General features: G+C 41.8%; 1 protein-coding gene across 3 annotated transcripts in view; it reads left to right on the top strand.

Annotated features, from left to right (window-relative positions):
- The window catches only part of LOC121280741 (dedicator of cytokinesis protein 2-like), a 627,095-nt gene that overhangs the window by 95,168 nt on the left and 514,915 nt on the right, over positions 1-17,012 (top strand). For all 3 annotated transcript variants that reach the window (XM_041192879.1, XM_041192878.1, XM_041192880.1), the window contains 2 exons: positions 7,994-8,069; positions 10,757-10,836. In XM_041192879.1, coding sequence (XP_041048813.1) covers positions 7,994-8,069; positions 10,757-10,836 — 156 coding nt within the window. The remainder of the gene's footprint in view (positions 1-7,993; positions 8,070-10,756; positions 10,837-17,012) is intronic.

Genomic DNA, 17,012 nt, shown 5'->3' with positions numbered 1-17,012 from the left:
ATCTAGTTCAGGGAAGGAAATCTGCTGACCTTACCTGGCCTGGCTTACATGTGACTCCAGACCCACAGCACTGTGGTTGACTCTTAACTGCCCCCTGAAATGGTCTAGCAAGACACTCAGTTCAAGGGCAGTTAGGGATGAGCAACAAATGCTGGACTTGCCAGTGATGCCCACATTCCATGAAAGAATAAAAAAATTGCAGTGAACCGTTCCTAAGAGTACTGTGGGTGTACCAACACCACATGGACTGCAGCAGTTTAAGAAGGCAGCTCACCACCGCCTTCTCAAGGGCAGCTAGGGATGGGCAATAAATTCTGGCCCGGCCAACGAAGCCCACATCCCATAAATGAATAATTTAAAATTAAAGATCTTTCTAGGCATTTGCCTGTGACTGGGCCTTATTGAGGAGGTTGAGTTGGTTGGGTTGAGTCTTCATTGGGCAAGTTGTACTTTGCTTATGGAAGAAATGAGCTTGGGTTGAATGAATTTTCTCACTCTATTTTTTTCTTCTGTTCCTATATTTTTATTCCATAACTCTGAAAGAAAGAGTCTCATGAGTTTAGCTACCTGCATGAGTGGAACATCAATTATATCATCAGCCCCTCACCATGTACTTCTATTATTCAATTCTGGATTGTTACACTTGAGTGTAGCCATAGCACAGAAATTGATTTGCTTTCTAATGGTTTCATTCAATCAAAAAACTCTACAATTTTCTCTACTAATCTGAACAGATCTCTTACAAAATGCTTCCTAAAACCTAGTTATCTTGTTACCTTTGATTTGTTTCAATGTATAACATGAACTGCACTTACATTGTATCCTGCAATTTGCCATGAGCAATATTTCAACAGATTCAGTGCTAACATGTTAAGCAAGTGATAACTTCATAGAAAGTATAACTACTTCAAATTAAACTAACAGGATAACAAGAGGGCACAGGTCTGTACTAGTGAAAGACAAGATTAATTTCTTCACACAAAAAGTGACCAGCCCATGGGATAAGCTTTGGTATGGGGTCATGGAGAGGAAAACTCTGGAATCATTAAAGAAACAGTTGGATGTGATGGTGGGAGACTGGTGGTTCCTTCTGGATAGATGATCCATAGCCAATTGGCTTTATCAGTATCTATCTTGGGATTTTGTGAATTAATTTTAAATGAGCGTGACATTGATGAGTTGTGAATTGGTTCCTGTAATCTTTACTCAATGACATGTCTTCACTGATAGGATGTAACCTCCATGCAATATAAAATACCTAAATGAGATTGTAACAAAAACAGAAAATGCTGCAAAAACCCAATAGGTCTAACAGCATCTGTGGAGAGAGAAACAGATCTCTGAAGAAGAGTCATATGGGCTCGAAACGTTAACTCTGTTTTTCTCTCCACAGATGCTGTTAAACCTGCTGAGTTTTTTCCAGCATTTTCTGTTTTTGTTGCAGAATTCTAGCATCCACAGTATTTTGCTTTTATTTAAATGAGATTGTATGTTGACTTGCACTGTGGCTAAATATGCCAACATTCTATTTAATTGCCTGTGTCATTGTCTTCACTGTTGCTCTTTCAAAGCCTCTGTGCTTGATACACTAACTTAAAGACATGCTCTTGTTGCTCACTTTTCTTTCAAGGTGGAATATTTTGTATTGTTCAGTATTACATTCATCTTTCCAGCTATGCAACTGGTCTTTCATGAAAATGTAACTGTGTTCTCCATTCCTCCTGAATTTCCTGATTTGCTCAGATATATTTGTATGGACATCAGTAGCCTTCTAATACCTTAAGTTCAAAGAATCACAACTGCACTACTTTTTCCATTTCCCACACTGGTTAACTCATATGCCTGCTCTGTGAGAATGCCAAATAAGTAGCAAATAGCACCCAACAGGGCAGTATTGTGCTATCACTATCACAACTGGCTTGAGACTTTTTTCTATTTGTTCATTGGATGAGGGCATTGCTGATCAGGGCAGCATTTATTGCCTATTCCTAACTGCCCTCAAGGAGGTGGTGGTGAGCCACCCACCTGAACCACTGCAGTGCATGTGGGGTAGGTACACCCACATTGCTGTTAGGGAGAGTGACAGTGAATGAATAACAATGTAATTCCAACTAAGGAAGGTGTGTGACTTGGAGGGGAACCTGCAGGTGGTGGTGTTCCCCTGCGTCTGCCACCATTATCCTTCAAGGTGGTAGAGGTCACAGGTTTGGAAGGTACTGTCAAAGAAGCCTTGACGAGCTGCTGCAGTACATCTTTTAGATTGTACACACTGTAGCTACTGCGTGCCAGTGGTGTTTGGAGTGCTGATTTAGTGGGCTGCTTTGTTCTGGATGGTGTTGTACTTCTAAAGTGTTAGTGGCACTGTGTTCATCTAGGCAAGTGGAGAGTATCCATCACACTCCTGACTTGTACTTTGTAGTTGGTGGACAGGATTTGGGGAGTCGGGAGGTTAGATACTCACTGCAGAATTCCCAGCCTCTGACCTGCTCTTATAGCCACAGTATTTATATGGCTGGTCCAGTCCAGTTTCTGGTGAATGGTAACCGCTAGGATGTTCATAGTGGTGATGCAGCGACAGTAATGCTACAGAATATCAGCAGAGATGGTAAGATTCTCTCTTGTTGGAGACGGTCATTGTTTGGCACTTGTGTAACTTGAGTGCTGCTTGCCACTAATCAGTCCAAGCCTGCAGTCTTGCTGCATTTGGATATGGACTACTTCAGAATCTAAGGAGCTGCAAGTAGTGCTGAACATTGTTCAATCATCAGCAAACATCCCATTTGTGACCTTATGATAGAGGTAAGATCATTGATGAAGCAGCCAAAGATGGATAGGCTTAGGCCACTACTTGAGGAATTCCTGCAGTGATGTCCTGTGGTTGAGGTGTTTGGTCTTCAACAACCATAACCATCTTCCTTTGTGGCAGGCATGACTCAAATTAATGGAGATTTTTCTCTCTGATTCCCATTCAGTTTTGCTAGAGGTCCTTGATGCTACAGTCAGTCAAATGCTGCTTGATGTTAAGGACGGTCACTTTCACCTCATCTTTGGATTTCAGGTCCTTTGTCTATGTTTGGACCAAGCCTGTAATGATGTCTGGAGGTGAGTTGTCCTGGCAAAACCCAAACTGAGCACAATAAGCAGGTTACTGATAGGAAAGTGCCACTTAATAGTCCTGACGATGTTACCTTTCACTGCTTTGCTGATGATTGATAGTAGATTGATGGGGCAGTAAATGGTCGAATTGGATTTGTCCTGTTTTTTGTTGGCCAAACATATTGAGCAATTTTCCATATGTTGGGTAGATGCCAGTGTGGTAGCTGTACTGGAACAGCTTGGCTAAGGGCACAGCCAGTTCTGGAATGCGAGTCTTCAGTATTACAACTGGGCTGGCGTCAGGGCCCCCAGCCTTTTCTGTATCCGGTGCTTTCAGTCTATCTAAGTTTATTTAATCTAGGGCATTTACAGCCAGCAGAGAGGAGCTTCCATCCCATTAATTTGGGGATTTTTTTTTTACATGGCTGTAATTTAATTGAATCAGAGAGGTTCTGAAAGGAGGCTTAATGTTTAATAAGTGCAATTTCACCACACTGTTGAAGATTTTTAACAGGTATCTTAAAGATTTGCCACAAGATGGTGCTTTATGCATTCCAGCTAATAGACTGACAGTGAATTGATTTCCTTTGACTAGAGCAGTGTCAATTGTCTGCCGGTACATTGAGATGAATGTGTAATATTGTTTAATCTGATGGAGCATCCTTCTGCATTCTGTGCTCCTTGTTGTAACACAGGCTCTTCACATCTAGATCTTATCAGCACCCAGTCAGGGTAATTTAAGTTCATTAAATTTAAATCTAAATTAAATTGAAGTTTAAATTAAATGGAAGGCTAGTGAAATGTAAGTTTTTACAGAATGCCCTTCACATTAAAATCATTTCCTGGAATCTCATCCCGTGAAAGGATAACTATCCACACCATGTTAAAATTTGATTTGATGTAATTCTATGATCAAGGCAACAGAGAACTTATGGGGGAATGCAATGTTTTTCCTGTTTTGCATCCACTACAATTGTTCAAGTTCCTTGCCAGTTTTTAAAAATCTCCCACCAAGCCCTTCTCCCCTTCCACTCCTCCTGAAAGCACCAATTTATTTCAGGGCGCATGCCAGCAGCTGCCCTGTTATGCCGCTCATGCTTTCAAGTGTAATCCTTGAAAGAGATTGTTCAACAGGCCATTTTTGCATTGAGGGCATCATAGTCGAACAGAATCCCATCTGGATACTGGAATCAGCTGCAATAATTTACTTAAAAACAGCCTCATAAGGTAAAGTCTCCTTCCTTGAAACCAAACATGATTTTTCCATTTCTGCGTTCAATGCCTCGGACAGTGATCGATGAATAAATACTACCAGGTGCCAATTTGTGATTACATTCCTGCCATGGAAATAATTTCAGACTGCCCAAACTCATTTCACATGGATCCCTACAGGGCACCAGCGGGAGGAGCCATCATCCTACAGTTCTGAGCTTTACTTCAGTCACAGTGTATGTACAAACCCTTACTGTTCTGTTTATCTTTCATTGCAAAGAGGGAGGATAGAGTTTGGAGAGGTGAGGTCAGAATTATTTATGAGTGATTGTTTTTATGAAGCAGTTTAATATGGGAGCCTTATACCCTCTTAACGCCATTAAACAGTGCAGCAGATGATTTCTGGCATCGCATTGGTCAGATTCTCCCATACTCGCCCTCCCAACATTAATTAATATGGATGAATAAATGATAATGCTGGCATTTTCAGTCTCAGAAAATGAAGCATGCCCAGCCACCACCATTAAGGCAGGTGGAAAGGCAGGGCTAAAACAAAGCAAGTATCCATCTCCTAGTTCACCATTCATCCCACTGCCTCTGCCACAGTTCCCACCCTTTTGGCATTGTTTCTCTCTGCCTCATCACCACAGGCTTCTGATCTTACAAAGATACAAATTAGGAGTAGAAGTACACTGTTTGGCCCCTTGAGGCTGCTCCGCCACTCAATAAGATCTTGGCTGATCTATTTGTGTTTTGAATTCCACATTCCCCATCTACCTCCGATAACCTTTGATTCCATCATCTAACAAGAATCCATCTACCTCCGCCTTAAAAATATTCAATGACCCCCACCTCCACCACCTTCTGAGGCAGAGAATTCCAAAGTCGCACAACCCTTTGAGAGAGAAAAAAAAAATTCTTCTCATCTCTGTCCTAAAAGGGCAACTCCTAATTTCAAAATAGTGCTCCCTAGTTCTGGACTCACCCACAAGAAGAAACATCCTTTCCATATCCACCAGACCATTCAGGATCTTCTCAGGATACAGTGCTGCCCCCTAATACTAATAAGAATGATAGAACCTTACAGCACAGAAGGCGAACATTTTGGCTTATCTTGCCTGTGCTGGCCCTTTGGAGTTATCCAATTAGCCTCACTTCCCTACCCTTCTCCCTACATCCCTGTAATGTTCTTCCCTTTCAGATTTGTGAGTACCCAATTGCTAGATGCCTCCTGAATGACCAGACATTGCTAATGAATGGGTCATTGCTTGGAAATTCTTCTCGGGTAACCCAGTATGGGACTGCCTGGAGCAGCTAACCATTTTACCCATTTTTAGAATCTCGCATTTAGGTTTCCATCCATGGAATAAATTATCACAGGCTCTTTACATAGAGACAGAACTAAGTAGGTTAGGGAATAAAACCTTAGTAACAAAGAACTGTTGGAGTATTTTGGAGAAGGTGACAAAAAGATATTTAAGGCAATTCTTTGACATAACTCTATAACATGTTTTAGCTTTAATTGCTTGTTTTGCTGAATATTTGTATTTGTATGAAGGGTGTAACTTTATATCCTAAGAAAGACAGAGCCCAAGAAATAGAGATGGAGAGTGTATGTGAAAGCTAGAGTGAGGAAAGAGGATGTGTGCGTGAGCAGATGATGAGAACATGCATGAGGAGGGAGAAAGAGGGGTTATTCCATTTGAACTTACCATTAAGAAGGTGAGGCACTAAGTAGAACTTGGAGCTCATTATGCCCAATTTTGACATAAAACAGAGGTAATGGAGGCCAATTTCAGGCAACAATGCCCCCCATACACAAAGCACCTGAAAGATTTTCGACCCCAATGTTTGGCTGAGCTGCTTTCAGATTGTTTTTGCAACTTCCTCAAACAGGCTTTAGGCCCCTTATGTATGTGAATGAGGGGACTGTTTTAGGACTGATTAAACATAGCTACCCTACAATGGGACACACAATGTTTATCTCAGTGAAATTAATTTTTGCCTAGGTTGCCCATGTTGAATTTTCGAACATTTGTTTCTATTCTGCTTGTGTCAACCTATAAAGGGTTAATTTCCAAGTCCAAACAGTTCATTCTTTTATAAAAGTTAGCCACCAGTTTGTTTGTCCATTAAATTTTTCACAAGGTGATTCATCTCTGCTCGCACAATAGTGATTTCAAGTGGTAATTAGTTAATCTTCTCAAGTGGCAAGATATATATCAGCTTAGACCTAGACCTGCCAACATTGCTGTAAACAATAGAAAATGCCAGGGGTTAGTTAACTAGGTTGGGTACATTCACTGACAAGTGCCTTTGACAATCATTAGAGTTTGCTTCTATTCAGTATCGGTGAGTAGCTGTTCTGGATTAATTAAATCAGGAAATGCATATTGTGTCCTCATGTCAAAGGGTAGGCACTCATTCCAGAGTCATCACTATGATTGGCAGTTTGGTAGAAAGAGACTATCTCATAAATTAAAGGCATTGTTGACAGAGGGGCAAGGTGACTCACAGACAGTAGTCCAATGGCTGTCTATACTTTATACACTAAGCAAGCATTATCTCAAAGGGTTAAGGAACATTGAAACAGGAACAGGCCATTCAGCCTATCGAGCCTGATTCAATGCCACTTTCCCACATTATCTCCATTTCCCATGATGTCATTAGTCTCTGGAAATCTATTGATTTCTGTCTTGAACATGCTCAATGATTGAGCACCACAGCCCTATGGAGTAGTGAATTCCAAAGATTCACTACCCACTGAGTGGAGAAATTCCTTCTCACCTCAGTCTTAAATGGCCTACCCCTTATCCCGAGATTATATCCCCTGGTTTTAGACTCACCAGCTATTAAAGCATTCATGCCCTATGCTCGCTGACTTACCTTGACTCCTGGACCAAACCCTCAATGAACTCACTCTTCCTTTTTCTGTAACCTCCTGCCATGCCCCAAAATCTCTACCTTCCTCCAAATCTGGCCTCTTGAGCATCCTTGATTTTCATTGTCCCACCATTGGCAGCTATGCCTTCAGCTGCCTTGGCCCTTAAATTTGGAATTCTTTCCCAAAACCTCTCCACATCTATTTCCTTCTTTAAGATGCCATACTTCTTCGATCAAGTTGGTCATCAATTAACATCTCCTAATGTGACTCAGTGTCAGGTTTTGTCTGGTATGTTTCTTGTGAGTCACACTGGGACATTTCACTATGTGTTCAAGAAATAAACATAAATGCAGGTTCTGTTCTCATAAGGCCCATGTTTAAAGAGAAAACAGAGGGAAGAAATAGATTTTCTTGCTGTTAAAACCACATAAAGCTTGTTATATATTTCATTTGAGAAACATTTCGTTTTAAAAATTGTTTGGCTCTCATGACATGGACAGAGCTGCCAAAGCAACAATTATTGCCTCTGTCCAGTTGTCCTGAAAAAATGGTAGTGGCTACTTTTTAGTGTGACAATGGAGTCATGTGTAAGTCAGACCCACCGAGGTGGCAGCAGGTCTGCCCAAAGGCCACCAGTTGATAGCTTCTAACAATTCATCAGCTCTCATGGCCTTTTTCTGGTGCTAGTCCACAATTTCATTTATTGAATTTAGTTTCACAACTTTCTGTTAAAGATCACAAAAATGCTTTGTCTCTGCTACATTGGGGTGTATAAATAATATATCCTGTTTCTCTCCCTAGTTATGGACATCACCGATATCGTAAAATGCAAAACAGAAAGTGATGAAGAGAAGCAGCATTTTATTCCTTTCCACCCGTAAGTCAAACTGTTTATACAGCACATTGCATAGAAAGTGAGGATAAATTCCCCCTTTGTTTGGATAGGATGAACATGATTGATTCAACAGTTTTTGATAATATGCCCCTAAGAGTAAGAAATCAGGTGTAAAGTTTCCTTCTGGCCGATATTTGTTAACGACAAAACCACCACATTGTGATCATTCTGTTTGCCCCCTTATTTCTGCTGAAATCAGTCAGAGCCTTTCTATGATTTCACTTGGAATAGCACAAACAAGAAATCTTCCTGCTATGCTGATGAGGTTACAAACCGAACTTTTGAAGTGACCAACAAAAAAACAGATGTATTTGAATGTCTCCTGAAATTTTGTCGACATGAAGAAGTGCAAAACAGCTTTCTGGAAATGTTTTTGAATCTCCTTCACATCGACACATTGTTCATTATGGGTAATCATGAAATAGTGAGTTATTCAATTCTAATTAGAAATTATTTTGTGGAGTATCCCCAGTTAGCTAAGTAAGGCTCATTGCTGAAATAACTCATTTTTCACTGTTGAAAGAGCAGTCAAGCATCTCTCCACTCGCAATAGGAAAAGAAAACAAGAACAAATTAGCATTTATATAACACATAACATCATCTTCAGTACATTCAAAAGTACCATACTCAATGAATTACTTTCAAAGTGACTTTGTTATGTAGGTAAATGCAGCAGTCAAACTTGAGCACAGCAATATCCCATGAAAAGCAAATGATACAAAGCATCTGTTCATTTGATTTTGTGACTTTGGTTGAGGGACCAATGTTTTTGGACCACAGAGAAAACCCCCTGTTTCCTGGGATTTCTGCAATACTATGGGATCTTCTACACCTTTTAAACAGACAGCTAATACCTCCAAAAGATAGTGCAGCACTCCCTCAGCACTGTGGTAAAGTGTCAGCCTTAATTAAGTATGCACGTCCTGGAGTGAACTTTGAACCACCAACCTGAGTTTGGAGCTCTACCAACCAAGTCAAACTACCACAAGGGGATTTATTAAAATGATGTTTTTGCAGTATTTAAAATTAAATGTGTTACTTCTATGATGCCTCATTTAGCAAATGAACTACCCAGTTTAACTCAAAGTCATGAGCTGACGAAAACCCCAGGTTTGATCTGTGCTGAGTTAGCTGATCTCAGCTCAGGCTGTCACAAGGTGTGAGGTGAGGGTGGGAGTGCGGCATGGGGGTTGGTGGGGGGAGAGGTGGTGGTGGTGTTTGGGGGAGGTATGCTTTATACTTGGCTTCAGAAACCCTGTGCTTGAAAGTGAAAAAGAAAATTGAACCAAATTCAATTCTGATTGACCACCATCCAATCACTACCACTTAAAAGGTGCATGCATGTGCCAGGTCGAGACGGAATTGGGCTTCCATAGGGTCATTGGCCTGTCACCTCTGACCATCCATATACTCTCATGGAGAGTGTCATACAGGGGAGTTGTTGGTAGGTTCCTCTGCTACCTGTGGAACTGTCATTCACCAGAAATCAGCAACTCCAAGACAAGGGGGAAGAAAATTGGAGGGAAGGAGGACAAAGGAATTTCAAACCTTTACTATTATAAAATATATGCATGATTTTATCCTCATACATATACAAAGATATACATAAATCCTTATTATATTTCAATTTGACTAATTTAGAGTTTTTTTTTCAGGAGCAGAAATTCAGATTGTAGAACAGAAATTCAACCAGTTCCCCAAGCACTAAATATGTGCAGTTTGTTAGGTTTCTGACTTCACTGGCTGGATGGTAATCTAAAATCAATGGAATGAAAATCAGATGGTTTCCACAATGTACAGGCTATTGGCTCCACCCAATTACTCCTTCAATAGTGACAACAAAAATCTGTGTCAATGCAACTCAAAAAGAATAGAAATGACTTTTAAAGTCTGTAAACGGAAAATAGAAGATGAAGATTAACTAGCTGAAGTGATGCTAACTGAGACACCTGGAGTTATAATGATGGAAACTAAAGACATTTATGAGCCATAGAGAAAGTGAAAGTAAAGAAGCAGAACAACATTTAAGGATGCAAACCTCCCTGCCATAGAATATAGATGCTATATTCCCGAATTGTCCCAGTCTCTTGAATTAAAGGGTAACCTGAATGATTTGGGAGAAAAATCATAAAGACCTGTTGTTCACTTGTTTAGCTCAAGCAGTACTATCAGCAGGCAGCAGAGCCTCAACATTCCCTCTAACTGGTTAACAACAAGCGATATATAGAGCATCTTCAACTGTGCAGAGGATTATGGGTACTGTAGCCATCATTGTTGAGCGATTACCATAAGGATTAGACATGCTATGCAGCCAATTGTCAAAAGGTGCAATTGGAGATTGGGGGGTGGGGAGATCCCTTTCGGAATATGGTCCAACTGGATTTGGTGATTCAAACCCCAGCACAAGCAAACTGTCACATATCAGACCGGACACTCTCAAATGTCCTTGGTTATCAATAATTAACAGTCATATTTTCCTCTCTCTCATTACTTTCTCTTTACCATCTTTTGTACAATTTGTAACGCAAACTGTTTTCAATTGCTGATAAATGTCACAATGATGTTCACAGACATCTTCACATTCAATCCTTTGTGCCAACAAATCACTTTGACTGTTGTAAGCTGCAGCCTTGACATTTCACTAATTTTAATTATATTATTTGTTGCAGGTTTGTGGCAGAGAATGATTTTCTGCACTCTCTGCTTAATAGAGTCATTTCTACCAAAACAGGAGATGAAAAGGGTCAAGGTAATCCTTTTAATCATTCTTACTGGATCTCTCTTTCTGTCTTATTTGCCCATCATATTAAAATCGATTAATATATTATTAAAATTAGCCATTAGTTTTAAAATATTGCATAGCACTTCATTGTATTTCACAGAAATCTCAGTGTGTTTGACATGAATTAGTGTGAAATGCAGAGACTGCTGTGTTGTAGACAATCATGACAGGGTTCTCACAGCAAAACCTCACAAGATCACTGACCAGCCAGCCTGCTTTGGGTTGAGGGACAAACATGAACCAGGACACCAGGAGAATTTTTTGGGCTGTGGATCATTCATATTAATCCGAGCAGGCAGTTGGCATCTTGGTTTATTGTCTCATCCAAAGGTTCTTAGTCCTCTGCTTGGGTGCCAGCCTGAATTATATGCTCACATCCTGAAGTGGAAATTGAACTCATAACTTTTGGGAGACAAGGTGAAACTAAGCCAAGCTATATATACACCCACATCCCATGAAAGAATAAATTAAGCCCCATGACCAATTGGAACATTTCCAACAGAATCTTTGGAATTTTTCAACGAATCATGCCCATTAAATGTTTGGAAGAATGAATCCATTGCCTTTGGCCCCAAACTGACCCCAGCCACTGATTCTGTTACTCTCCATGGTCACTGTCTGAGTCTGAATCAGACTGCTCAGCATTCTATTTGACCTTGAGCTGAGCTTCCACAAATCCCTCCATCACCAAAACCCCCTACTTCAGCTTTTGTAATATTGCTCGTCTCTGTCCCTGTCACAACTCCACTGCTGAAACCCTCAATCATGCTTTTGTTCTCTCCAGATTCGACCACTGGGAGAGTGGGGAAATGGGTGAGAGGAGAAGTACATGAAATAGAACAGACAAAGTTGAGGGTCCTGCGATGGAGAAACTGGATGTGGGATGGGAGGAAGTGTAGTCGGGGAGCTGTGGGAGTTGATAGGCTTATAGCAGATATAAGTCAACGGTTTGCCCTATGAATGGAGATAGAAAAGTTGAGGAAGGGAAGAAAGAATCAGAGGTGGATAATGTGAAAGTGCAGGAATGGTGCAAATTGGAAGCAAATTTGATGAAATTTTCCAGTTCAGGGCAAGAGCAGAAAATAATACTGATACAGTCATTGATGAACAGGAGAAATATGTGAGGGAGGTAACCTGATTAGGACCAGAATGAAGAATATAAAAACAAAAAAACTGCGGATGCTGGAAATCCAAAACAAAAACAGAATTACCTGGAAAACCTCAGCAGGTCTGGCAGCATTGGCGGAGAAGAAAAGAGTTGACGTTTCGAGTCCTCATGACCCTTCAACAGAACTTGAGTTCGAGTCCAAGAAAGAGTTGAAATATAAGCTGGTTTAAGGTGTGGGGTGGGGGGGGGGAGAGAGAGAGAGAGAGAGAAGTGGAGGGTGTTGGTGTGGTTGTAGGGACAAACAAGCAGTGATAGAAGCAGATCATCAAAAGATGTCACAAACAACAGGAAAAAAGAACACATAGGTGTTAAAGTTGGTGATATTATCTAAACGAATGTGCTAATTAAGAATGGATGGTAGGGCACTCAAGGTATAGCTCTAGTGGGGGTGGGGAGAGCATAAAAGATTTAAAATATTTAAAAATAATGGAAATAGGTGGGAAAAGAAAAATCTATATAATTTATTGATAAAAAACAAAAGAAGGGGGAAACAGAAAGGGGGTGGGAATGGAGGGGGGAACTCAAGACCTAAAGTTGTTGAATTCAATATTCAGTCCGGAAGGCTGTAAAGTGCCCAGTTGGAAGATGAGGTGTTGTTCCTCCAGTTTGCGTTGGGCTTCACTGGAACAATGCAGCAAGCCAAGGACAGACATGTGGGCAAGAAAGCAGGGTGGAGTGTTAAAAATGCAAGCGACAGGGAGGTTTGGGTCATTCTTGCAGACAGACCGCAGGTGTTCTGCAAAGTGGTCGCCCAGTTTACGTTTGGTCTCTCCAATGTAGAGGAGACCACATTGGGAGCAACGAATGCAGTAGACTAAGTTGGGGGAAATGCAAGTGAAATGCTGCTTCACTTGAAAGGAGTGTTTGGGCCCTTGGACAGTAAGGAGAGAGGAAGTGAAGAGGCAGGTGTTGCATCTTTTGTGTGGGCATGGGATGGTGCCATAGGAGGGGGTTGAGGAGTAGGGGGTGATGGAGGAGTGGACCAGGGTGTCCCGGAGGGAGCGATCCCTATGGAATGCCGATAGTGGGGGGTGAAGGGAAGATATGTTTGGTGGTGGCATCATGCTGGAGTTGGCGGAAATGGCAGAGGATGATCCTTTGAATGCGGAGGCTGGTGGGGTGATAAGTGAGGACAAGGGGGACCCTATCATGTTTCTGGGAGGGAGGAGAAGGCGTGAGGGCGGATGCGCGGGAGATGGGCCGGACACGGTTGAGGGCCCTGTCAACGACCGTGGGTGGAAAACCTCGGTTAAGGAAGAAGGAGGGCATGTCAGAGGAACTGTTTTTGAAGGTAGCATCATCGGAACAGATGCAACGGAGGTGAAGGAACTGAGAGAATGAAGAATGTTCCACACATCACACTTGAAGGCAGATCTTAATGAAGGCTTGGTGATGGGATAAGCAACAAACCCAGTCCCAGGAGGTGAATCACTCATTTAAATAGTTTAGTGAGGCTGCATATCTCAGACTTTTGTGATTGGAACCCTAACACCATTCCCCCCCAATCCAATTCTTTGTTGATTTATTCCATGGTCCGCAATCTGTCCCCCACCCCAAACCCACCCCTATCCTCATGTCCTCCACTGGCCCTGTATCATCTGCTTCACACATTCCTTGATCACTTTGACCTCTTCCATAATCTTATTCCTTCTCCCCTGGTCCCTCTATCAATGCTATCCCCTGCTCCAACCCTGATTGCACTCATTGCAATTCCCTCTCCACCCCTTGCCGATCTCTCTGGCTCCCTCGTTAATGTCATTCTTATCCCCGGATCTCTCCCACCCTTCCTCCTCTTCACTTTCTGGCCATGACCTGATGTCGAAGGCAGCCACTCAACAGCCAGCCAGCCAGCCACTTAATCAGATGGACTGCGGCCAGGAAACAGGTTTCAGAAATGGTATTCGGCTCCTAACAAATTTAATGGCAGGACCTGGAGGAAAACTGCCTCTTTGAGTTTCCCAAATGCAACATTGATTCCCACATCTCTTTCTCTCACTTCCCTCCCTGCATCCCTGTTAATATTGTAGTCTTTATACAAAAGTCAAATTCTTGAGGCAAATATTTTAGGTCAAAAGTCATGGAGTTGAATTTTACATGAGTAATTTTTACGAGAGGTTGACACATGCACTTGTATTGGGCCCACGTGAAATCCAAAAATGGTCCTTTCAATGGGATAAAGTAAAAACCACCACTAAAGAATTCATTATCTAACATTTATTCATTTTATATAACATTTGAAAATATATACAGTTACAATGAAATCAAATCATTAACATTTCCAGGATTATACTTGGTTCCGAAATCTTTGGGCTTTGATTCCCGAAAAACTGGAGGTGACCTTTACATGCGGTATATGAAAAATTATGTTTTTTAGGTCAAAAATCATAGGGTCAGCTTCTACATGAGATCGCCTTTTATATGAGTATATATGATAAAAGCAAGTGATTGTTGTTGAACTTGCTGCATTCAGTCAGTCTCGGACTTAATTTGCCAATTAAAGTGTGGCTCATTCCACCATAGAGGCGCGATGATAAATCTCTTTTCTTTGCAATTTTTAGTTTTCTATTAGCGGACTCCACTGCTCTCCTAATGAGGAATTATCAAACTCACTCTGTAATTAAAATAAATAAGCTGCTCTTCAGTTTAAGTTTGTTTATTGTTTCATCTTTCATTCTCTCAATATTTTAACTGACTCAGCCCTTCGTCTCACAGTTGTTGCCACAATTTCTCAAATCTTTCCTTTTACTTCATCTTAAAGTTGGCAAGGGATGCTACCAGTCCACAGATGATATTTTGAATGATTTATCAACTCAACCCTGTCTATCTCTGAGATCCATTCTTGTGAACCACCCACACTATTGCTTATTAATCCCGAATCTAAAATAGTCCAACAGTTCCCTTGATGGCCCAATTTCTTATAACATCCATGTCCCACGGCAAGGTGTTGTGCATGATGGAGGAAATAACAGTTACCTTCACTCTGGGCCATTATTTAAACATTGATTGTAAACTTAATTTTCTATTTTGCTATTACCCACACAGAGGCAGGCTTCCTGGTCATTCCTTTACTCAGTGTATTGTTTGTTATATGAAATAGTTAGAAGCTGTGATATCCTAACGCTATCCTTTTTGAATTATATGTAATTCACAGAATCACAGAATTGTTATGGTGCAGAAGGAGACCATTTGGCCCATCGTGTCTGCACTGGCTCTCCGAATGAGCAATTCACCTAGTACCATTCTCCCAACTTCTCCACCTAATCCTGCGCAATCATTCTCTTCAGTTAACAGCCTAATTCCCTTTTGAATGCTTCAGTTCAATCTGCCTCCACTATACTCTCAGGCACTACAGAACTTAACCACTCCCTGCATAAAAAAGTTTCTCTTCGTATCACTTTTGCTTCTTTTACTAATTGCTTTAAATCTGTGCCCTCTCATTCTTTGTCCTTTCATGAGTGGGAACAATTTCTCCCTGCCTATTCTGTCCAGAGCCCTCATGATTTTGAATACCTTTATCAAATTTCCTCTCAACCTTCTTTTCTCTAAGGAAAACAGTCCTAACTTTTAAAACAATCATTTACGGGATGTGGGCATCGCTGGCTAGGCCAGCAGTTATTGCCCATCCCGAACTGCCCTTGAGAAGGTGGTGTTGAGCTGCCTTCTTGAACCACTGCAGTCCCTGTGGTGTAGATACACTCACAGTGCTGTTAGGGAGGGAATTCCAGGATTTTGACCCAGCGGCAGTGAAGGATGTGCGATATATTTCCAAGTCAGGATGGTGAGTAGCTTGCAGGGGAACTTCCAGGTGGTGGTGTTCCCATGTATCTGCTGCCCTTGTCCTTCCAAATAGTAGTGTTCATGGGTTTGGAAGGTGATGTCTAAGGGGCCTTCGTGAGTTCTTGCAGTGCATCCACTGTTCATCAGTGGTGGAGGGAGTGAATATTTATGGAAAGGGTGCCAATTAAGTGTGCTGCCTTGTCCTGGAAGGTGTCAAGCTTCTTGAGTGTTGTCGGAGCTGCATTCATCCTGGCAAGTGGAGAGTATTCCATCACACTCCTGACCTGTGAATGTTACTTGCCACTTGTCAGCCCAAGCCTGGATATTGTCCAGTACTTGCTGTATTTGGACATGGACTGCTTCAGTATCTGAGGAGTCGCAAATGGTGCTGAACATTGTACAATCATCAGCTAACATCCCCATTCCTGGCTTTATGATGAAAGGAAGGTCACCGATGAAGCTGCTGAAGATGGTTGGGCCTAGGACACTATCCTGAGGAACTCCTGCGGTTATATTTTGGAACTGAGATGATTGACCTCCAACAACCACAACCATCTTTCTTTGTGCTAGGTATGACTCCAACCAGTGGAAAGTTTCCCCCTGATTCCCATTGACTCCAATTTTGCTTGGGCTCCTTGATGCCACATTCAGTCAAATGCTGCCTTGATGTCAAGGGCAGTCACTCTCACCTCACGTTGGGACTTCAAATCTTTTGTCCATGTTTGAGCCAAGGCTGTAAGAAGTCAGAATCTAAGTGACCCTGGCGGAACTCAAATTGACTGTCAGTGAGCAGGTTATTGCTAAGCAAGTGCCGCTTGATAGCACTGTTGATGACCCCTTCCATGACTTTACTGGTGGTCGAGGCTTGGTTGATGGAGGTATCCTCAATGTGAAGAAGGGACTTTGTCTCCACAAGGACTGTGTGGTGGTCACTCCTACCGATACTGTCATGGACAGATTCAACTGCGGCAGGCAAGCTGGTGAGGATGAGGTTAAGTATGATTTTCCTCTTGTTGGCTCCCTCACCATCTGCCGCAGACCCAGTCTAGCAGCTATGTCCTTTAGGACTTAGCCAGCTCGATCAGTGGTCGTGCTACCGAGCCACTCTTGGTGATGGACATTCAAGTCCTCCACTCAGGGTGCATCTTGTGCCCTTGCCACCCTCAGTGCATCCTCAATGTGGTGTTCAATATGGAGG

This window comes from Carcharodon carcharias, chromosome 8, assembly GCF_017639515.1.
Source record: "Carcharodon carcharias isolate sCarCar2 chromosome 8, sCarCar2.pri, whole genome shotgun sequence".
NCBI lineage: Eukaryota > Metazoa > Chordata > Chondrichthyes > Lamniformes > Lamnidae > Carcharodon > Carcharodon carcharias.
Note: the sequence above shows the minus strand (reverse complement) of the source record. Positions and strands in the feature narration are given on the sequence as shown.